Source organism: Triticum urartu, chromosome 5A (assembly GCF_056163025.1).
Source record: "Triticum urartu cultivar PI428250 chromosome 5A, HENAU_Tu73, whole genome shotgun sequence".
Taxonomy (NCBI): Eukaryota; Viridiplantae; Streptophyta; class Magnoliopsida; order Poales; family Poaceae; genus Triticum; species Triticum urartu.
In genome coordinates, this window is record NC_141877.1 from 603,684,630 (window position 1) to 603,709,189 (window position 24,560).

At 45.6% G+C, this 24,560-nt stretch overlaps 1 protein-coding gene across 1 annotated transcript; it reads left to right on the forward strand.

The window, feature by feature from the left end:
- Positions 1–18,052: 18,052 nt before the first annotated feature.
- LOC125506112 (putative cyclin-dependent kinase F-2) lies at positions 18,053–19,552 on the forward strand. The gene has a single exon (XM_048670986.2). The coding sequence runs from the start codon at positions 18,252–18,254 to the stop codon at positions 19,371–19,373; it is 1,122 nt and encodes a 373-aa protein (XP_048526943.1). The 5' UTR covers positions 18,053–18,251; the 3' UTR covers positions 19,374–19,552.
- Positions 19,553–24,560: the final 5,008 nt, after the last annotated feature.

Below are 24,560 nucleotides of genomic sequence, written 5' to 3' on the forward strand. Positions count from 1 at the left end.
GGCTCAGGGGTGGGGTCGCGCATGTCCTGGTCGTCCTCCTCCTCCTCGTCGTCGTCGATGTCGTCCATGGACCTCGCCTGCCGGTGCAAATCCAACCCAAAAAAGTGGATCAGACAAGCAAGTAATTTGAAGATCGGTGCCGGGGGAGGAGAAGGGACGCCGGATCAGCACCTTGGGCGCGGGCTTGGGCTTGGCGGATGCGGCGGCGGTGGCGGGGAGGGTGGCATCGAGGGACGCGGCTAGAGTCGAGGGGGAGGTGGATCGAGACGGATATGGGGAGCATCTGCCTCGATCTGGATCGAGGAGAGGGAGGCCGCACGCTGGATCTTGCCGGAGGGGAGGGAGGAAGGAGCAGAGCATGGGGATCTTGGAGTGCGCTGGATCTTGCCGGAGGGGAGGGAGGGAGGATAGCGAGGGGAGGGGTGGGTGGCGGCGAGGGGAGGGGAGGTGGGAGGGATTGGGGAGCGCTAGGGTTCACGGGGGACGAGGGAGGAGTGCGGGCTGTGACCTGTGGGTTGTTGGGCTAGGTGGGGTGAGAAGGTGAGGAGGGAGCGCTGCCGTTGGATCCGGGTGGATCGGACGGTGCTCAATCCATGATCCGCGTGACATGCCTCTGAACCAATCAAAATAGAGTACATGTGTGCGACGTCCATGACCATCTAAGTAGGTCGTAACCGGCTGAAAATAAAGTGCAGATCTCTTTGGCTAAGAGAACCGACTCTTTTGGCGCCGTCTATCGGCGGTTCCCCTCCGCCGGTGACCTCTTGGTCATCGGCAGTGAGGAGGGTCGTCGGATCCCGCGTGTGTGGGTAATTTTAGCTTTAGGTGGCGATCGGGGGCGGGGGCGGGGGCGGCAATACTGAATAAAGAAGCTCTGGATTTTTATCCGGCAAGGCTGCCAGCAAGGACCTCAGCACGTAGAAGAGCAGGGCATCGAGGAGGTGGTCACGAGCGAGGAGTTCGTCGTCGTCACCTTCCCGGTGACCGAAGACTCGTAGTCATACCCGCCGTTTTGACAACATTTTGAAAGAAATTCAAAAAAACAAAAAAAAACTTTCGCAATGTGGGATTATATCTGACCTAGTTTACACGAAAAATAATAAACATTGACTACAGTAAATGTCTTAAAAACTGTTCTCGGAACCAAGTTATCATGTATGAAGATCAATGGCTTTTAAGCCAAGTGTTCTCGGAACTGAGTTATCATATATGAAGATGCATAGTTTGTTCAAATGATCTCATATTATGCACAAGGGTGCATATTGGAATGGCAAACAATGTTGCCTAAGGAAATTTTCATTTTCTTTGGACGAAAAAATCATTTTCCATTTTCCAAGTGCCCAAAATGAGTTTTTTTTTGTGAAGGACCTACCAAATAATTGTTGCAAAATTGGACCAAATCCATTTCCTAAAATACTAGGCCATATTTAATGCACAATTGACCAAATGGTTGGGTGTAAAAAGTTTTGATCCACCTCTCCGGAAAAAGACAAATTTTCGCCGATTCAGTTGGAAGCGGGTCAAATTTGAACTGCGGCTGCCTCATAGTTTGCTATTTATTTTTTCCAAAAATCATTTCTAGGTATAAAAGTAGCTATTTAATCAGAGAAACACCAAAAAAATTCCAAGATTAAATCACTAGCTAGGAACGGTCATTCCCGTTGTTTTGACCGCATTTTGAAACGGGCATAAAAAATTCAAAAAAAATCAAAAAATTGGGAAACCTTCGCATTGTGTCATTATATGTGGCCAAGTTCACAGGAAAAATAATAAACTTGTAATAAGGCAATTATTTTTTAAAAAAGTGTTCTCAGAAACGAGCTATCACATGTGGAGAACAATGGCTTTCAAGCCAAATGATCAATCTTATGGCCACATTGATGGCATAGTTTGCTTAAATGATCTCATATTGTGCACAAGGGTGCATATTGGAATGACAAACAATGTTGCCTAAGGAAGTTTTCATTTTCTTTGCACGAACAATTCATTTCCCATTTTTCGAGTGCCCGAAATGAGGTTTTTTTGTGAAGGAACTACCAAATAATTGTTGTAAAAATGGACCAAATCATTTTTATAAAATACTAGGCCATGTTTAATGCACAATTGACCAAATGGTTGGGTGTCAAAAGATTCTATCCACCTCTGGTGAAAAAGACAAATTTCCGCCGATTCAGCTGGAAGCGGGTCAAATTTGAATTGTAGCTGCCTTGTAGTTTGCTCTTTATTTTTTCCAAAAAATCTTTTCTAGGTACATAAGTATCTATTTTATCAGAGAAACACCAAAAAAAATTCAAGATTCAACCACTAGCTAGGAACGGTCATTCCCGCCGTTTTGACCGCATTTTGAAACGGGCATAAAAAGTTCAAAAAAAATCAAAAAATTGGGAAACCTTCGCATTGTGTCATTATATATGGCCAAGTTCCCAGGAAAAATAATAAACTTGTAATACGGCAATTATTTTAAAAAAGTATTCTCAGAAATGAGCTATCATGCGTGAAGATTCATGGCTTTCAAGCCAAATGATCAATCTTATGGCCACATTCATGGCATAGTTTGTTCAAATGATCTCATATTGTGCACAAGGGTGCATCTTGGAATTCCAAACAATGTTGCCTAAGGAAGTTTTCATTTTCTTTGCACGAAAAATTCATTTTCCATTTTTCTAAGTGCCCAAAATGAGTTTTTTTGTGAAGGACCTACCATATATTTGTTGCAAAATTGGACCTAATCAATTTTATAAAATACTAGGCCATATATAATGCACAATTGACAAAATGGTTGGGTGTCAAAAGTTTTGATCCACCTCTGGTGAAAAAGACAAATTCCCACCGATTCAGCAAGAAGCGGGTCAAATTTGAACTGCAGCTGCCTCATAGTTTGCTATTTATTTTGTCCAAAAATCATTTCTAGTTACATAAGTACCTATTTAATCATAAATACATGGTTTGGTGGCGATACTTCGAGGTTTGGACGGTGGCCGAGGCCCCCAACTCTAGAGCATGTAAACTCGCATGCCCGCCGCGTGGTCACCGCGTGACCGTGGCGTTGCCATGTGTTCTGGGCAGCCTAGGCATGTCTAGTGGGTTGGGCACTCCCTAGGTAGGTGATAGGAAGAAAATCACAACATAAGATTCTCACGAGGAGACCGATCGATGCTCAAACATGAATAAGCAGCCAAGTGTTTGATTAGCGGTACGGGAAATGCACATGGCCAATGGGCATGAGTTTTGGCTGAGAATGATCATCTACTAAGGAGAATGTCTTCACAAAGTTTTAGCTCAAAAGGAGGATCCTAGGTGGTACTTGCTTTGCAAAGTACCACACTGGACAAAAATATGAATGTTGAAGCTGGGCTCAAAATAATGAATGGATTGAGCTAAATTTAGTGGAGGATGGTTATTTGGGCATAGGAAAGCATTGTAGAAAATTGATACCATTTGGACATGCCAAAGTAGTACTTCCTTCATAATGCTCTTCTATGGACAAAAACTTGGGAAAACTAGTGAGAGAGATTGGATGAATTAAATGAGCTAAAAATTGGTGTAGTTAAGTTACATAGGTATGGTCATGCGCTGGTAAATTTTCAGATCATTTGGGTAAGCCTAGCTAGTACTTACTTCACAAAGCTTCTCTCGAGGTAGAAACTTTGGAAATTTCCTGGGAAAGATTTACTAGGAAAATTGAGCTGAATATTATCATGTGGCAATGATTTGGGTATGGAAGCATGCCCGAAAAGTTTGAGGGTAATAGGAGGGGTCTATATAACACTTGCTTTGCAACGTGCCAATTTGGCCATAAAATAAAAATTGAACCTGGGCTCACATAGATGATTTGACTGAGCTGAAATTTGGAGGAGGGTGATAATTTGGGCATATGAAGGAACTGTATAAATTTCATGTCATTTCGAGATATAAAAAAGGTACTTCCTTCACAATGCTTCTAGGTGGACAAAAACTTTGGAAATTTGCCGAGGAAGATTTGCTAGGAAAATGGAGCTGAATTTTGTCATGCGGTAATGATTTGGATAGAAAAGAGTGCCCAAAAATTCCTAGGGCAATCAAGAATATATAAATAGCACTTCCTTCATAAAGTGTTATTGTGAACAGAATAGGAAAATGAATATTGTTGAATTAGTTTTGAACTAGGCAAGGAAGGACTTTTACATATTTGATGAAGATATGACCCAAAGAATTTATGAGATTTTTTTGGGAATTTTGGGAATGACAGAAATATAGATTGCTTCACAACCTAGGGCAAAAACTGCCACATGGACATGACACATAGGCAAAACTGATGAGGTGGTCCCTAGTCATAGCAACCCACCACAATTTACAAGGTTATGACCATCTATATTGCTCATGATCAGCTAGAAATAAGGCATTGGACTAGTGCTGTCTGCTTTATGACCATTTTGTGTAAGGAAATTACGACCTTTCTGACCAAAATGGTCGCAATGGTTTAGGGTTTGGAGCCCCCCGAACAGCTTTTGACCAATTGGTCTGAAATGGTCATAGATTTATGACCAATTCTTCCAGGGTCACTGACAGAAGGTCATAAGTTGACATATTTCTTGTAGTGTGGCATATTTTCTAATCTTTCTAATCTTCAACCGCATTGCATCCATCTTGATATTGTGATCATCGACGACATCCGCAACATGCAACTCCAATATCATCTTCTCACCATCATTTTTTTTATTTTTTCCTTCAGGTAATTGTTTTCTTCTTCAACTAAATTTAACCTCTCGACAATAGGGTCGGTTGGAATTTCCGGTTCAACTACCTCCTACATAAATAAAATCTATGTCAACTTGATGGGCACATTTGTCATAAACAATAAATGAACCAAGTAGTTATAAAAGATAATATATACCACATCCGAATCATAGCCAGGACGAGGGCCGACGGGGGCGGATGCCAAAACCATGGCACTATATAATAACAAGCAATAATAAAAGTAAGAAAATTAGACAAGTATCTATCTAAAGTAAGAATTTTTTTTCAGAAGAAGATAAGAGGCTCACCATGGTGGTGCAAGCGACGAGATCGGCGCGGGCGATCGACGGCGGTGAGACGGGGACGGGACGAACCGCTAAACCTAGACAAATCTCGGAGAAAATGGAGTTTGGAGGTCGAGCTTCGAGAGGAGAAATCTTAACTAGTGTGGCTCGGGCATTTCATCGAACACCTCGTGTGCATAGGAGGTGAGCTAGAGCACCCAAATGCCCTCTCCTCGCCGGCCAGAAAAAACAGAGCACTGTGAAGTGCTCTGCTGCGGCGACGGGGTATATATAGGCAACTCATTTGTCCCGATTCATGGCCGGAACCGGGACAGAAGGTGGCCTTCTGCCCCGGTTCCAGCCACAAACCGGGACAAATGTTTGTGAGCCAGAAGCGGTTCGTGCATAGAACCGGGACAAATGGGTCCATACGAACCGGGACCAATGCCCACGGGGTCCCGGTCGGCCCCCTGGGCTCACGAACCGGGACAAATGCATCCATTGGTCCCGGTTTGTGAAAGAACCGGGACTAATGGGCTGGCCAGGCCCGAACGAAAGCCCCTTTTTCTACTAGTGAGTTGTTGTTGGAGCAGCAGGCGATGATGGTGGTGCGCCGGGGCACGTGCGCGCGGCGGCCAGGGCCACCCTCATCCTCGGCTTGGCGGTGGCCGCCATGGGCCTCTTCTTCGCCGCCACCGTCAACCCCGGCGACTTCCACGCCCAGGTACGTACCAACGTCTCAAAGCTCCACTTCTCGCCCACCTCCCTCTGCCAGCACGTACGACGCGTACTAATCAATTTTCTCGCTACGCGGTTGCAGGTCGAGCACGCGGCGGCGGCGGCCGCGTACGGAGGGCAGCCCCAGCAGCGCTGCGTGGCCACGGAGGCGGAGGCACTGGACCTGCGCGCGACGGCACTGGTGCTGGTGCTCACGGGCATGGCGCAGGCGATGCTGGCCGCGGCGGTCGGCGTGGCCTTGGCGGCGGGTCCCTGTCCCTCCAATGTCTAGGTCGGTTCCTCGCCCTTATTGCGCACTTCTTCGCCCCCGCGAACGCCTGCTTCCTCTACTCTGTCCTCCAGGGGGCGGCGGTCGTCGTCGTCGGGCACTGCGCCGACGGATACAACCAGGGGCGGAGCTACGGGGGAACAAGCGGGGGCCACCCCCCCCCCCCCCAACGGCTGTGTCGTACGTTTAAGTGTCGTGGTCTACGTAAGGAGATTATAATCTCGGTCAAGTAGATTTTTGACTAACTGGCCCCCCCTAACCGTGCGTCAAGGCTTGAAGCCCGGAACTTTGCAAGTTAAAACCCATCTCTATTTGTTGGTTAGCCCACACTAGTAGGAAAGCCCACCAGACCACGATCGATCCAGGACATCCTCCATTGATCGCATCCTTCATCGATCGCTTCGGCGGCGGCGACGAACGCACGCACGCTGCCTGCGCAGCCGCCAAGGGAAGTTCGACAATGGCATCTGCACAACGGATCAGCGCTGCGGTGAGTCTCGTTGAATCATTCGCAGATTGATACTGTGATGAACTAATCCGCACCTGTCTCGAGAAGTCCAGAAACTTCTTGCTTTAGATGACATTAATTAGGGTTGCAATTTCTTGATTTATTCTCAAAAATAGGTAGTACCCAAAATTAGGCATGCGCTAATTCTATCATCTGGGTTTGTATGTCAATCCAATTAGAAATCAATATACTTGTTCGCATACATAAGAGCTTAAATGTGAAATTAGTTCATATACAAACAACCGATCGAATATTTTGGCATGACTAAAATTTGCACAACAAACTAATGCGAAAAGCTAATAAATTTTTCTAGTTACAAAATACATATAATCTGGTGTTCCTGTCTGTATGGTCACTGTCAGACAGAAAACTTTATATAGGTTCATTGTCTTCTTCGCCCCTCTTATGGTCAAATCCTGGCTCCGCCCCTGGATACAACCTCAACTTCACCATTTGCTGCGTCCTCGCCGCCGTGTCATACGGCGTGCTGTTCGTGGTGAGCTTCTTAGTCACCGTCTGCGGAGGGATCTAGCTACGCATGGCTGCCAGTCTGCCACTGATCCCCTCTAGCTTAGTTTATCTTAGCTTAGCTTTGCTAGCTTGCAGCATCTATCTTCTTCTACCTAGCACTGCCGGCCACTACTACACTTAGCGAGCTCCCAGCATCTATCTTCTAGAGTACGTACTACCTTGCAGTACTAAACCATCCATGGATCCTAATTGGTGATTAATTTGTATGCTTATTACTATTATTGGTGTGATGATCGAGATGGGATTTGTCTGTATTCGGTAATGTAATGTAAGATGATGCTAGCTACCTACTTGTTCTGTATGAAATATATGTGTTAAGACATTTTATTGTGTGTTCTTCTTGCCTCTCCCCAACTACCTCCTCACTATCATGTCGACTGAATCAGTGCTACTGCTGCGGTTTATTACTGCTTCCCCTTTTTAGTAATACTGCTGCATCAGTAGTACTGTTCTTCTTGTGTGCCTGCCTTGGTATTCTACTTCTTCCTCTCCTAGTAATGAGATTCAGTCTTGAACTCAAAATTAGGTAGTAATGCTCCAAACACAAGAGATACATCTAACTCATCGATCATGAGTAGTAGTATTTACTTAAACGTGAAGGTTTATTCCACCAATCCACCCTTTTTGACGAACTATTATTACTAATTACCTGAGTGTTGCATGCAAAAGAAAAGGCAGTGATCGGTTCGTGAAGGGTAGCAAGACCCCTTCTCTCACTCTCTGAAAAAAGGCAAGCCAGACCCATATATCCTTTCGTAGTAGAGCATTCTGCAGCAAGGGCATCACGAGGACCTGTAACTGTCAGTGAAGTTACTGAAGGTACCGAACACATCATAACTATTTTACACTGAAAAGGTAGAGTATACATCTCAAAAAATGACCCTCAAACTCAATGGCACCGGGATCAATTGGTTGCCACGCTGTTTGAAATTAGGAAAAGTCCAAAATAAACCTTGAACTTTTACACGAAAGTTAAATCAAACCCTAAACTTTGAATCCATGAAATCAACACACCAAACTATTTAATCCCGGTCTATTTTGAACCTTGAGCATGTTCTGAAGGGGATTGCCGACGTGGCAGCTAAAACTATGGCCAGACACGACTAAGCCGGTCCACCAGATGCGAAGCATGTTTTTTTATTGTAACACGCAACTAAAAAATACCCAAAAGACATTTAAACCTCACAGGGATTCAAACTTGAGACATAAGCTTCTGAGATCATACCGCCAGCTACTCCATCAAATAATTTTGGGTGATTAAAGTCAAGCGCGAAACTATTCAACAACACACGGCATCGTCGAGGTTTGATTTTTTTTTTAAATGAAACATTTTCTTGAAAATTGTCAACAATTTTTAAATACAAATATTATTAGAAGGAAAAACAATTTGAAAATTCCAAACATTCTTTTGGAGAAAAGTGAACAAATTTTGGAATTACGAACATTTTGTGAAAAACACAAAGAAAATTTGAAAACATGAAACATTTTTAAAATTCCTGAATTTTTTTAAAGTGCGAACACTTTTTGAAAATACCAACAAATTTTTTAAAACACTAAACAATTTTTTAAACCTGAAAAAAACTTTAATGTGCGCACTTTAAAATTTTGTTCAAGTTTCAAAATTGTTTGTTTTTATTAAAGTGTCCGCACTTAAAAAAAGTCTTTGGAGATTTAAAAAATGGTTCACGTTTTCATATTTGTTGGTGTTTTTCAGAAAGGTTCATAATTCCAAAATATCCACAAAATGTACGGAGTTCAAAGTTGTTGATATTTTTCAAGAAAATGTACGAAAAATTTCAGAAAATAACCCTCTAATATCATCATTTATAAAGGGGAAAATCGATCGTTCCAATTACTCCCTGTAATACGTGTGCACAAGACACTTATATAAGCAACCAGGAGGAGCAGTTTATTGCTGCAAGTTTGCAAATAACCCTCAAATAAATAAAAAGTAGATGGGAGCAATACTACATATGCTCTCAACAATTATTTCCCTTCGTCAATTTTGAATCGAACAAGCATATATATGCATGAATTGAAGAAGGACGGACGTGGAAAAAGGAGACCACACCCGCGCCATCCGTTAGGGTAGCACAGGAGGCGTCTCTTCTTTGCCTCTATGCTTCCCCCTTGATCGATCTTCCCTCGCCGTCGCCGATTGACGGTGTCGGGTAAAGCCTACATGACCGACAATGGTGATGAGGCTTCCAACATGAGGCTCTGTAGCGCTCCCGCGGAGATGAGGTGCCCAACAACAGCTTGACAGTGGGCGGTTGTGCGGTCTTGGATTGGGGCCTCCCTTCAGATCCGGTGTACCATTTGTGTGGATGGTTGCTAAGTGACTGTGAGCGCAAGGAAGAAAATGACGGGAAAGGGTGAAAGCGCATATCGTCCCTCCGACGCTTCACTTCAATTTATAGGCCAAACCTAATCGAAACGGCGCCCGTAAATCAAGTAACGCATGACCACGGTTCCTATTTCAGTATCCACGACACACCCATCCGTCACCAGGGCCATCTTCAGGAATTTGGGGCCCCGATGCGAAATAAAAATGATGCCTTAACATCTGAAAAACTCTTGTAATTAACCAAAATATTAGTAAACTGTACGATACTCTCTTTTAAGTCATATTAACTTTTATTATATGATATTTCGCACAATGTATGAAATATATCTGATACACAAACTATCTTCTACTATAAAGGATGGATCGGCTAAACATTAAATATACGGTAATTTATTAATTAACTTAAGAACTGATGTGCATATACAATATACTCGCTGCCCATTAAGTTATTCAACAAAAAATAACGTAAACTAAACCTTCTTGTTCTTGGGCGCACCTGATTAATCTGCAAATCGATCCCAATCCTAGGCGCTTGACCACCGGCTAGCAGCGGCTGCATTCTGCCTTTCTTGATGCCGTTGGCCCTTGCTCACGCTGGCTACTGCTCGATTTGTGGGGTGAATTCTGCCGCCATCCTGTTTCTTGCTCCGCCTCCCCAAAGTAGATTAGATCGAGCCGTGGCACTCAAGCAGACTAGAATGAATTGTGGGCCAAAGGGCTGACTGAGAGGAAGTTAGGGAAAGGCTCAGGGTCTGCAATCAACCAAACCAAATAGGGGGGAGCGTTCAAGCAATTAGACCAGGCCTCAAGCCAAAAAAATGCAAAGAAATAAGATAGCCTAATAAAAAAATACACAACGTTGGCCCAAAATAGGGGCCCTGTGCGATCGCACCTCTCGCACAGCCCCCTGAACGGCCCTGTCCATCACGAAAAGCGAGCCAATATGACGAAGCCCCCCTCCCTCCCACATTGTTGCTTTGCTGTCTACTGGCATTTACGGCGGCAGGTGATTGGACATGACCTAGCTGAGGCACACATCACCTTGTGCTCCCATTTGACTGGATCCGACTCGTTGGATTTGCCGAACCTCCCTAAGAAACGGGTCAGTCTAGCACTCATCCTTGTCATCCGTGACATCTCGGATAACCTCATCAAAGATCGGGGGGCTTATCGATCTTTCGAGCCAGCTAGCTTAGACTAAGCTTGAACAGAACATATTCAGGTCTTGTAGTATAGAGAAATATTGTCATGTTGAAGTTTCAAAATTCGTATGCACGTACTTGTATCCCTTGAGTACCCTTTTATACGCATGCTACATTCTGTGTTTTTGAGACTTAAAGGTGTATTATCGTTTCTGACTAAAAACACGTCTATAGGATGGGTTCAGAGAATCAGAACTCCAGATGCACTCCCGGATGAGAAAGTTGAAGTCCGGCTCTGGCTGCCTGCATCGTATGTGAATATGGTGGGTTCAACTTTTACTTTTGAGTTTTGACCGTGCCGTGCATGTTGCAAGGCAAGAAAGTTACTACGTGCTCCAGAGTCATGGAGATGGAAATATTCTGCGTACGTCTATGGCACATGACGACATGAGTTCATGGCCTCACGCTGGGCGGAGATGCATGTGTGTATGCCTTGTGCCTCAGCTCCACTCTGCATTTCTGTTTTTTTTTCGGGAGGTTCCCCGGCCTCTACATCAGAGTGATGCATACGGCCATCTTATTAACCAAAGAAATAAAATGTGCCAACAAAGTTTCAAAGTCTTCAACTAAAAAAAGAAAAGACAGCTCACACAGAGCCTAAAAAACTAGCGACACAAACTAGCAAGAGGAGACGCCACAACCGGCTGGCTAAAAATAGACAGGTAAACTAATTGACTATCCTATTACATGACCGCCAGCCAAACCGGTTGAAGATATCCCGAGCTACCATCTCCCAACGGATAGATACAGTAACCAAATGCTCCCTGGCTTCCATCGGAGTGAGTAGCGACCACGAACGGATCACTGCCGTGGTGCGGAAAATAACCTGCAAAAAATGAATACGTGATGTTCTGTTAAAAACCAAATCATTTCTGCAATTCCAGATAGTCCACAGCAGAGCACAAACTCCAACCCTAATATGTCTTGCTAAGTCGGGCTCAATCCCATTTAGCCATGTCCCAAATAAAGATTGACAGAATTCGGTGGAGTAATATTAAAAGCAATGTGGATCGTCCGCCAAAGGACTTTGGCCAACGGGCAATCAAGAAAGAGGTGCTTAATCGTCTCATCCCGATCACAGAAACTACATCTAGTAGGTCCTGTCCAATTACGCTTAATCAAGTTGTCTTTTGTTAAAATAACTTGTTTATGAACAAACCACACTTTTATTTTCAAAGGGACTTTGATATCCCAGACAGTTTTGGAAGTTGGAATGGAGTTCGAGTTAAACATCAATATACATTGATTTAACTGTAAATACTCCAGACCTAGTCAGTTTTCAGCGTAATTCATCGGGTTGGTCAGAAAATTGAACCTCCATGAGTCTCCTAACTAGATGGAGCCATTCCTCCCAACGATTGCCCGCTAGCGCTCATCTAAACTGGATATTAAGAGGGATAGATTGAAATACCGTTGCAAAGAACACCTCACGTCGTTGAGCAATACGATATAAAGACGGATATTGAATGGCCAAGGGTGAGTCGCCAAGCCAAGTATCCTCCCAGAAACGTGTACTAGCACCGTTTCCAATAACAAACCTCATCCTATTGAACATTGATTGTTTGACTTTCATTAGTCCTTTCCAGAAAGGCGAGTCAGTCGGCCTGACTGTGACCTGGGACAACGTTTTAGTCTGGAGGTACTTGCTACGTAGGATCTGCGCCCACATGGCCTCAGTCTCGGACGAGAGCTTCCACAGCCACTTACTAAGAAGGCATCTGTTCTTAACTTCAAGATTCTCAATACCAAGACCCCCTTGGTCTTTCGGTCTACAGATGATATCCCATTTAGCAAGCCGGTATTTTCTTTTAAGTTCATCACCCTGCCAAAAGAAACGCGGTCGATAGAAGTCCAGTCTTTTCCTAACACCAACTGGGACCTCAAAGAACGATAAGAGGAACATAAGCATACTCGTGAGCACCGAATTTATCAAGATTAATCGGCCTCCGTATGACATGAGCTTACCTTTCCAGCAACTCAGTTTCTTCTCAAATCGGTCTTCAATGCATTTCCATTATCTGTTTGTCAGCCTACGATGGTGTATCGGAATACCTAGGTAGGAGAAGGGTAAACTCCCCAACTTGCACCCAAACAATTACCTATAAGACTCCTGTTCGTCTTTGGCTCTACCAAAGCAGAACAACTCGCTCTTATGAAAGTTAATCTTTAACCCGGTCAATTATTCAAATAGGCATAACACCAGCTTCATATTTCTTGCCTTGGCCAAGTCATGCTCCATAAAGATGATTGTATCATCAGCGTACTGAAGGATGGATACACCTCCATCAACAAGATGAGGTACCAAGCCGCCCACTTGACCATTCTCCTTAGCCCTTCCTATCAAAATTGCTAACATATCCACCACAATGTTAAACAGGATAGGGGACATCGGATCTCCTTGTCTTAGGCCTTTATGTGTCTGGAAATAATGACCTATGTCGTCATTCACTTTAATTCCCACACTCCCTTTTTGCGTAAATGATTCGACCTGTCGGCGCCAGGCTTCATCGAAACCTTTCATACGCAATGCCTGTTGGAGGAATAGTCATTTGACCTTATCGTACGTTTTCTCGAAATCCACCTTAAAAATGACTCCATCTAATTTTTTGGAGTGGATTTCATGGAGCGTTTCATGAAGGACAACCACCCCTTCAAGGATATTTCTGTCCAGCATGAAAGCAGTTTGGGATTGTTGCACCACAGAGTGCGCAATCTGTGTGAGCCTATTAGTCCCGACCTTGGTGAAGATTTTGAAACTAACATTGAGAAGGCAGATCGGCCTGAACTGCTCAATTCTCACCGCATCCGATTGCAATTGCAAACAAGTCGAGCATTGCCAAAGATGGTATGCGCGCCACTTTCCGTGTCTTCCCTTGAGTGAAGTCTATTTTAAACCCTAAAATTATTAGTGCGACGTAAATGAACCCCAGCATCTAAATCTCTGAAGTCTATGTCCTATATTCATATCCTGGTCAATTATAACCCTAAACCGACCCTACAGCCTCGCCCTTGATGGCACTGCCCACAACCGACGCCGTCAAGTCTGCTCTTACCGGAGGAGTAGGCTGCGTGCGCGGTGGTCGTTCGCCCGCGTGCATCAGCTAGGTCGCAACCGCGACGGGGTCTCCTTATACGTGTCCGTCGGTCTCTTCATGCACGATCGTGTACAGGACACCGCTGGCCCGCCCGATCTGTTCCTCGCGCCTCCGTCCGGCGCGGCCTACTTGGTACGCACCCACACCGTGCAAGCCTCCGGAGGGCTCGTTGCCTAATTTTGCTATATGTGGTAGCAGCCAAGCTGATCGAGATGATTGGGATTGCAAAACGGCACGAAGATGCACGAGCTTGTTGGTACTTTGGTTTGAGTGTACAACGGAAACTTGTTTGATTCATCACACTAATAATCAATGGCTTGTAGTTGTTGATGACCTTGTGCGTGACACACAGGCACACAGCAGGGGAAGGAGACAAAGCAGTCGGCCGTGCAAACGCCGGTGAAGCAGAGCATGTGGTGAGCACACTCGCCGGTGCTCTACTGCAGCTCATCCGATCCGACAACCTCGTGAAAACCAGGGATGGCACCGCGACTAGACTATGATGAGCGCGAGCGCGAGACATGCACACCGTGTGTCAGTCTGGCGTGACGCTCGAGCTGGAATACAACTCAGCGGTCGCCTACAGGCTAGTACATGCCAAGACGCGATTCCCCTGTACGCGAACGGCATCACGCCACACACACGGGCAAGCGCAATCGGCGGTGAGGTGCATCGGTCATCGGGCTGCGAGCTGTACATGGCGCTCTTCTCCTAATGTTCCTCCGGCTCTGTCTCCTCCTTAGAGCATCTCCAATAGCTTGTCTATATGAATGTCTATACTTGTTTTTCACGACGTGAACCCAAAACAAGCGTCCAACAGTTTGTCTATATGATCGTCCAAATATACACATCCTTTAAATCGGCGTCAACAATGTCCATACCTGGACAATGTGAAGCCGTTGTCTAAACTCAGTTGCAGTTATGATTTCTTCCTCTCCCAAGCGACGGCCCACCTGTCATGGTCCCTGTATATAGACGTTCTGATGCAAAATTGAATGTGTATATGAAGGAATCTTTTTAGACCATTGTCTATATGAATATATAAACATCTAAATATACACATGCTATTGGAGATGCTCTTAGGGCGTGAGGCGGGGCCATCTCCGCCTCCACCGATACACACATTTGTTTAGATGATGAATCTGACAGGTGGACCAACTTAATCAGTGAGACTAGCGATTGATCCCGGTCAAAATCATAATTTTCCTAATGCACCAAACGGATTCATGGTCTAGATTCATTGGGATCGATGAATATAGGGTATCGATTTCATGGATTTAAACTTCAGAGTTCATTTACATCGTGCTCTATAATCCAAGGGTTTAAAATAGACTTCACTTACCTTCCTTTGACCATCGCCGATCCTTAGCCCTACGCGTCTCGCCATCCATCCATTCATCATGTTCTGCACTTCATGTGCTTATTACATAGCCGACCAGCCAAATCTTCACTCCCTCCCTCTCTGCCTTGACCTCAGTACCTCACTATGTTTCTTTTGCCCCCATTCTTTGTAGGCTGCCAGTGCCATCTGCCATCCTATCCACCGTGAGCTTCTCGTCTTTTGTCTATTCAATGATAATTAAGTATTTATTAAAATCTCTCCTACTTAAAAAGGAATAGGCAATTGGTGGTGAATCATTGAAAATTGTAAATGTATGTCTAGATATGATTGATGTTGAACCACTATCGGAGATAGATCTGGCAGATCCATCGGTAGTGTATCCTAACTAGCCAATTGGGCTGGATAGTAACAGAAGAAGGGATTTATCCAAGTTCAGGCTCTCACGGTGAAGATAATACTATATTCCTGCTTGTGTATATTACGTTGGCGTGTGTACAAAGCAAGGTAAAGTATCAAGAGATTGCTATCTATCTATCGACGAGCCCGGCCCCCGGCCTATATAGCGTACGGGTGATCCTACGTCGGTGGAGATAGAGTTCTCCATGGCTGCGATATCTCCGGCTTGTACGTTAAGTCTTCCAGAGTCTTCATATAATTCCGCCGTGGGCCACCAAATGTGGCCTACGATGAAACCGACATAGGGGGTGCTCAGCCCGGCCCACCAGGTTGGGTACCGACGTGGTGAGAGACCCCACTGCCGGGACACCATCAATAACCCCTGAATCGGTCTTCGAGCTTGGCTACACCTTGTCAACTCCGAGCTACATGTAATCTTCTTTTGTTGGTTTTAAACATGTTCAAAGAAGCGTCCCCCAACAGTGTCTATTTGTTGCCACGCGGCAGAATTACCCTACCAGCGTTTCACATTCCCCTCCCTTATATAAGAAAGAACTTTACGCTCATTTTCCCCTTACCCTTTCTTCTTCCTCGCGCCCTGCTCTGCTGCTCTTACACTCCATCGTTGCTTCATTCCTCTGCACGCGTGCCACCATAACCAAGCTCCACCGTCGTGCCTCTCCGTTGTCATGGAAAGATGCCTCCGCTTGGCGAAGAAAGGCCAGCCCATGAACGTCGGCAAGGGCCTGCCACAGCGCCGCCCAAGGAGAAGGTGGCCTTGCCAACGAAGGGCAAATGGATGTCCTCCACGACCTCATGTGGCCTGCTTGACCGACTTCGGCTACCTACCTCCGCCACCCACTCTCTTCTTCTCCTTGATAGAAAGGCCCTTCATCGTGACCTACACAAAAATACACTCATAAGTTTTACACAAAGGACAAATGCTTTTGTTCAACGACACACTCTTGATATATCAACTATCAATTAGAATGCGATAATATATTCTTTCCAAGTAAAATGTGTAAAGTACTAATTTTCGAGAAATGTGTACTTTATTTGTCCGAAAGTCTAGAGTAATGCTACACATACACAAGTTTATATGGGTTTTACAAACAAATGGGTTATGATTGAAGGTTAAGGGGGAAAGGGGGCCCACCCCTATGAAAATCAGGGGAGAGTGGTTAGTTAGAAAGAAAGAAGGGCGCCGCTACGCGTCTTCCGGCGGATGTATTAAAAACATCTACCGCGTGGAACTCCGTTGGATTAGCGCCCCAACAGCCGTCCGTTCTAACCATCGCACGCGCATGACCCTCCTTACTTCCTGCAACAGGCGCTCAGTTTCGGAAACAGAATTCCTTGTACGCGTCGTCGAGTGGATATTTTAAAAAGATCCGCCGCCTCGCGAGACGTTTGATCACGTGACGCGAGCCCTTCAATCCTCCTCTCTAATTTCCCGCAACGACGCTCTTGTTGCAAGATCTGGTCTTCTCTGATTTCCTGCAACAAGACCTTTGTTGCGAAACCTCATATTCTAAAAATTTCTGCAACAAGACCCATATTGCAAAACGTCTTTTTCTTTAATTTTCTGCAACTAAACTCTTACAAAAATTGCAACAACATTTCCTGCCGCGTCTACTTTTCTGCAACAACATCATTCACACGTCTAATTTTCTGCAACAAGATTATTGTTGAAAAAATTACAACAACATCTTTCGTTGCGTCTAATTTTCTACAACAAGACCCTTCTTGCAGAAAAATACAACAAGATCTCTCCTGTAGCGTCTAATTTTTTGCAACATGACTCTTGTTGCAAAAATTGCAACAAATCTATTGTTGCGTCTGAGCTCGAGGAGGCGAGAGCCAAGGACACCAACGCTCCTCCAGGACGGCGGCGACATTGAACGACGAGCAGCGGCAGATGCAGCTCCAACCGTAACAAATGCTACAGGGTGGCGTTGATGATGGTCGGGGATGGCTCGTTGACACAGATCCAGCAAACCAGCTGTCTTCCTCCTAATCTCGCCGTCGTCGTCATCTCAGTGGATATGCCACCCCCTACGGATCTAGCCGTCCTGTGGAGAACCGCCATGAACGCCTACAGAATCGCCTGAAATGCGGGGGAAAGGGATGGGGGATCTCAGATCCATACCTGCTGGAGTCGACGTCGGCCACTGACGAGCCCGTCGCCATCGCCACCGTGCTGGATATGCCTGGTCGCCCAACGCCCTACGCCGCTGGGGACGGAGCTGCCGATTGCAGAAATGCTGTCCTGAAACAAGGGCTCTGTTTCAGAAAAACGGACGCGCGTGACGCGAAAGCAGGGACGCCCTCATCCGTCCGATCAACCGACAATCCAACAGGCGCGGAGCCGGCGGACACGGCACACGTGATCAGTCGGGTGAAGGTAAGCTTTTCCCCAGAAAGAATCCTAGTCAACATGTAATTGTGTGTAACTCTTTATATGTTTAGCATTATTAATTTTTGAAAGATGTCTCCGAAATTTCGCCAATTCCACGAAATTTGCGATTTCGGGAGAGGAGCGGAAGACGCGTGCGTATGGGCGTGCGATTGAACCTACAACTGCCCCATCGAAAACTCGAGCAGCAAGGTAACGGAACCGATAGCATTACGAACCCGGTGAGGCAAACGGCGAGATCTGTTTTTCTGTAACCTAGCCGTGCTCTCGCTCTCGGCGTCGATATACCTATGGATGGCGCCGATCCACGCGGAAGTGCGCGCCCCCATCGATCGGCCGCGACCGCCGTCCCCTCCGCGCGCTCCAGCAACCCACCAGAAGCAGCAGCAGCAGTAGGCGAGCGCCGCCATGGCCGTCCGCAAGCGACCTGCCGCAGTCCTCGCCAGCGCGAAGGCCACCCACGGCGGCAAGAGGAGGCGCGTCCGGATCGGCAGCACCGAGGACTACGAGTTCGACGACGCGCCCTGCCTCGGCAAGGGCAGCTTCGGCACCGTCGTCAGGGCGCGCCACCGCGCCACCGGCAGGACCGTCGCGATCAAGTTCCCCTGCGGCTCCGAGGACCCCGCCGACGCCGCTGCCGAGCTCCGGCGCGAGGCCGGATTCCTCGCGGCCTGCGCCGGGAACCCTTACGTCGTCGGCTCCCACGGCCTCGTCTGCGACCCGGCCACCCCAAGGCTCGGGCTCGCCATGGAGTACGTCGCCGGGCCGAGCCTCCACGCTTTCTTGCGGGAGAGGGCGCCGCTCCCGGAGCCCATCGTGTGCGCCTACATGTGGCGGCTGCTCACCGGCGCCGAGAAGATGCACAGGCTCGGCATCGTCCACCGCGACCTCAAGCCATCCAACGTCCTCGTCGGGAAAGGGGGCAAGATCCTCAAGATTTGCGACCTCGGCCTCGCCATGTCCCTGCGCACGGCCGACCGGACGCGGTGCAGCGACGCCGGCACGCTGCCGTACATGGCGCCCGAGGTGCTCCTGGGGAAGCCGGACTACGACGCGGGGGCGGACACGTGGTCGCTCGGGTGCGTCATGGCCGAGATGCTCACCGGCAGGCCGCTGTTCAAGGGCGACGTAAGGAGGGACGATGCGGTACGCCAGCTCCGCACTATCTTCCGCGTCCTCGGCTCGCCGGACGACAGGACGTGGCCGGAGTTCACGTCGCTGCCGCTCGCCGGTGCGGTGCGGAGATCGTTCCAATTCCGGGAGCAGCAGCGCAGCACGGTGGGAGACCTCTTCCCCGCGGAGATGCTGTCCGAGGACGGTTACCAGGTCCTGAAAGGGCTTCTTGAGTGCAACCCCGGCAAGCGGCTGACTGCGGCCGCCGCGCTCCAGCTCCCGTGGTTCATGCCTGAGATCGACATCGACACAAACGCCGACGACGCGTTCATCCCGCCAGCAACGCCCAAGGAGGAGAATCTGCTAAGGATCCCACTTGAGATGTGGAAGAATGCGCAACGGCTTGAGTGTGCTTGAAGCAATGGAGCCATGTAGATGCTAGCTAGAAGAATACGTGCTTGTGTTTGTATACGTGTATGTCACCATGTGTGGGAGTAGGTAGAAGTTGTATCTCCATCTCCCAATCAAACATTGCCTTGTAACCGACATATGAATGTGATGATCAATATACCACATCAAATATTCCTACTCTTCAAAGACCATCATCTTCTACTAGCATATCTCATATGCACTCAAAACTCTTTTCTTAATTTATATCCAACCCACTATATAGTTGAGGATGAACTGAAGAAACCTTTTAGAATTTCAAAAACTTTGGAAAGTGCAAAGAAGATACCGAATCATTTCGAATTTATGTCAAGTTACAAATTACAACGCGTCACTGAGAAATAAACTTCCTTTAAAGAGCATAGCTCTGGAGTTCGTCCCTCCCATGTTGCTCCAGGAATTCTTGAAACATGAATTCTGAATTTCTGATGCATAAGAAGCCACATTTTTCAAAGTGAGGCATCCTTAGAATACTACGTTGTTTTGACGCTTAATAAAATAGTGTAATTCTAATCGGGGCAGCAGGGAAGTATGCACATTTTGAAAAGAATGAACAGAGCCAACTAAAATCTGTGAGCATTAAAACTTCTGGAAAATTTGGTCAAGCACATGAACAGGGCCTGCATGCACATTCCGCTATATATACCACTACCAGTAGAAAGACAACAGATGAGCAGTATCATTTAAAGTTTATGAAATGGAAGAAAAGAGTGTGGAGGATAATTTTAATGTCAGAAACTTGAATAAACTTGTGAAGAAAAGAGTGTGGAGGATAATCTAGCAAGAAAGTAAATTGGTCGCAACCCGCAAGACCATACAGTATGCTAACATGGTGGTTCCAGGTCTAAACTTGTGAATGCATTTTGACAGGTAATGAGAGATCGAACCTGGTGCGAAGCTATGTTCATATCTCTGAAACAAAATATTGCATGTAGCTGAATTATAAGAGTACCTAATCTGGTTATCGGTAGGAGGATCCGCACATGAAAATGCATGCATCCAGCCTCAGAGACAACATGCTTGTGTCACTTAACCAAAAATACAAAAGAGAGGACTAAGAAGCAGACCCAAGAAAACATGCATAGCACTTTTAGAGGCCCCATCTGTTGTAGTGATTAACCGCTGTATATTTACATCAGGAGCAATGTGGCTTGGAGATAGAAATAACTAAGCTACTGTGCCCAGATTAGGTAGCTCATACAGTTCAGCTACAGGCACATAAATCATGAGAAATGACACAAGCTACCAAATATTAAGAAATCATGTGAGGTGAGGTGCATCAACGGGCAGATACCAGGTGCACGTCTTTCAACCAACATGAGGTTATTCCCTGACTAATATTCATAGAGCTTGTTGAAGACATGACAAATAAGTAGCACTGTTTTCCCATCGTTACCAGGATACCAGTTCAGACTGCAGAGTTGAGCCTATTAGCCTAGCAAAAGGAGCCATCAGTCATTACCCTTCCATGTAAAGTTTAGCAGAAGGCCTGGAGAGGCAACAGCAAGATACATAGCCACAGCAAAATCTAGTAGCAAGAAGCATATAACCAGGCACAGTAACACTGCTATATACCTTGCCAAGTGCTTGGTCCTCTTTGCCGTGCGCAGTCTTCTTGTTTGGTTTTGGCTTGAATGCTTTAGGTTTAGTATTCTCAGCGGGCCTGGAAGTGTTGATGAACTCAATTTCAAACAAAAGAAAATGCATCTTGTCAGCAACCATATCAAGTATCCTCTTTTCTGGTCGTTCTTGTGCCTCGACTTCTTTGCAGTACCTTTCCTTCCATCTAGGTCCTGCAGTTCTACCGAAGTAAGGAAAAAAGAAGGAAGGATAGAGTGGAGCTCTTCACATAATACTAGAAGGTTTACTTAACTTGCAAAATTCAAAAGAGAGACAAGTAGGAGCTTCCCTGAATAAAACTTACGCCAGCGTCAGGCCGTACATGTCACTGAATCTTCAGGGCATCATAAACTAACAGGGCCTTCAGAATCATGTATAGTACAGCAAAGCCATTGCCACCATGTTTTGTCTCGTTTCCTGGAAGAAGAAACAAGCACCATCAACATCCAGTTTCAACACATCTTCACCTGGCAGAAAAAAAAAGCACCATTCACATTCAGTAAATCAGTTTGCTCGTATTGCCCAGCCCAATTTTCGCTTGAGGAAGAACTCCGCATCTTCTTCTGATCTGGTGGTAAATCACTCCATCGATCGATCCATTCACCTCGTGTACATATCATTAATCTTGTTTATATAATTTCAACACAAGTACCAGAGAAGGGACACACAACTGATCTTTAAATCACATCTCTTCGCCGGTAATAGCATGGACCATCACCTTTGTCTTACTGCGAGCACACACCTGAGATCTCATTCCTTCCAACTTCTACAGCCTCACATCAGGAACAAACAAATGTGCACCATCAGTAATTCCTATGTTTGAAATTCTGCAAGATTCCATACTACATGGCATCCCATTCGGCCTTTTCCCTTTTCCTATTCCCACTTTCCAGATAGAAATTTGCAAAAAAGATGGCACATAAGACCCACTTTACTATCCTACACAAATATGCTAAGGGATAAAGATACCCTCACTATCTATATAGATAGTGCTATTATGGAATAAATAAAATTAGCTAAAAGATATAGCAGAACATGGTAATGCCATAATCCTTTTTAAGGTTACCATAACATAACTTCTCCGATTGTATGAAATGCCCTCTGTTTTTCAGCACCATACCATACAAGCGTCAATTTGCTTCTCCACCAAAAATACCAGGGTATTAGAAATATCTGTTTACGTGGTAGTAATATACAAGTAGGCAGTCAACAGAAATGCCACTAGCCTACTACTCAACTATTCAATTTCAAGATCAGATGCCCTAGAAAAGTATCACCCAGAAGGTCATCCAAAACTACAGGAGACAAATAAATGAAAAAACTGATATATAAACTATTAGTCAACACTCAGCAATGGCCTGCCTTCACAACAGTTAATATCTTACAAACAAAACTACTGCAGGAAGAAGAAACGTTTCAGCTTATAGAAGAACTAAAGCAAGCAACCAACAAACCAGATCAAAACTGCATCCTCAGCAATGGTCAGCACATTGTCGCTAACTGGCCATCAGCAATTCCAAAAGTGTTTCCCGCAGAAGAAGAGGTCCAAAATTTTCATCCAAAGCAAAGTTTGAGACTTCATATCATCTTCATGGCTAAAATGAGAACATTCTTTCATGGAAAGACAGATTGAGGATTGCACTGCAAACTGCAATGGCCATTTCAGAACATGAAGATACAGAGTGTGCAGAAATACTACTCATTGATACCTCAAAGCATCTGTGGGATGCCCTGATCTCACACTCTTAATTCCAATATATGTGTCAATATGACACAAGGAAGGACAAGTCCATAGTAATAGTAGTGTGATGCTTTCGTTTCGACTGAATGACATAATGACCATACCAATTTCCATACCGGTCTTGGTTCATGTAAAACTGGATCTAGCAGGCACTTGCCCTCTGCAAGCGGCTGCATAATCTTCAGCGAGGTAAGGTGCAACTTCCTTGTGGGGGCATATTATTTCAGCATGAAATCATCCTCGTTCATCTTGACAAGTGTAACTGTAAAGTAGCTCAGGTCACGCTTGAGCAATCCATTTTCCTTGAGAAACTTTACAGCCTAGTATCAGGGCCTGAGCCAGCCCTCTAGGCTGCGACCGAGTATTACTGGTGGATGAGCAATGTATGCCGGTTCCAAGCCCACCTCGAAGATGAGGAACTCAGACCTGCGCTGCAGCGATTCATTGGACCTCTTCAGCATCAGTGGAGCTTTAGAAACACCTGAGCATCCGACCATCTGAACGTGCTCTTCAAGTATTCAACTTTGGCTGCGATCTTCTCCTCGCTGAGGAATGCGACAGCATGCAGAGCTTGCCTGAACATCCGAGAGCGGCTGGGCACACTCTGGTATGGTGGGGAGCAGCCATGGCTGATTAATGCATAGCTTGGCAATAACACAAGCACCTAGCCTGCACCCCGGCAGCAACGTGACGTTTGGTTTGACCGCACCCTCGAGGTCAGACATGAGAAGGTAGAAGCTCTTCTTGAGGGCCCAGAGGAGGTTGTTGGAGGACCCAAATGCATGAGTTGATGTATGAAAGGTTTAAGTACAGCCAGCTTGAAATGCTTACTTTGTGTTTCAGAAAAAAGCAGACCATGACAACTACAGTACAACCCATCTTCTTGAAAAATAGAAGCTAAAAAAATTCTAGCATGCTTTGGCAGTTACTTCGGAAGTTAAAGAAAGTACAGGAGTTCTTTGCCTTTCCAGATAAAACATTGTTCGAGTCCTTAATTTTACCTTGGCAAAAATCATGCAGACACAGGTATCAAATTTTACTCTGCGTCCCTGAATTTCAATGATATCTTCATCCAGATGAACACCCAAGATGGCGGAAACTAATTCAAGTACAGATTATGTGCCAGTTGGAAGAAATGTGCCCCAAAAGGTTAGCAGATTATGTGCAGCATTTCATACAAACAAGAATACTAGGGGGGAGTAATTAAGAACCTGCAGTCTCTGCAGATATTCAGACCATGTATTCAAGTATGGATGTACATGATACCGACTGTTTGCTGACACTAATCACAATCACACTGATAGAAGCAACAAGTTAAGCACTCAGTTTCAGCCAAACTAAAGAAGAGGTACCTCAGATATAGAAAGCAAGAAAAAAAATGCTAGTGAACCACCTGGTGGTGCTTGGCACCAAGAATTACCCACAGGATGAAAACACAATAATGAACTAAAAATCTTAAGCTGCCATCCACAATAAACACATGATTTATGGCCATGGTGCAGAGCATAAAAATCCGCAACACACACAAAAAAAATAGTGCTTCTTTGTCTCAATAACATCACTAGCAGCAAGTGCTTCGCCATTGTCTCAATAACAATACTAGCATAAAAATGAACAGAGGCACGTAAGTTTACTTACTTAAAACTTAAAATGATGCCAACCCTCCTCCATGAGAGTTCGATGTTTAGTCAAGTGGGCATCTCTCTTTAGCAGATAACCTGTATGTGTGAGCCCTGCACATTTCATCCTGCAGCCCAGTAGGTATTTCCAATATGACCAATGGTTCCAAATCGTTG

Bases quoted from the DNA above. Each gene is read 5' to 3' on its own strand.
- LOC125506112 (XM_048670986.2), top strand. From the start codon at position 18,252: ATGGCCGTCCGCAAGCGACCTGCCGCAGTCCTCGCCAGCGCGAAGGCC.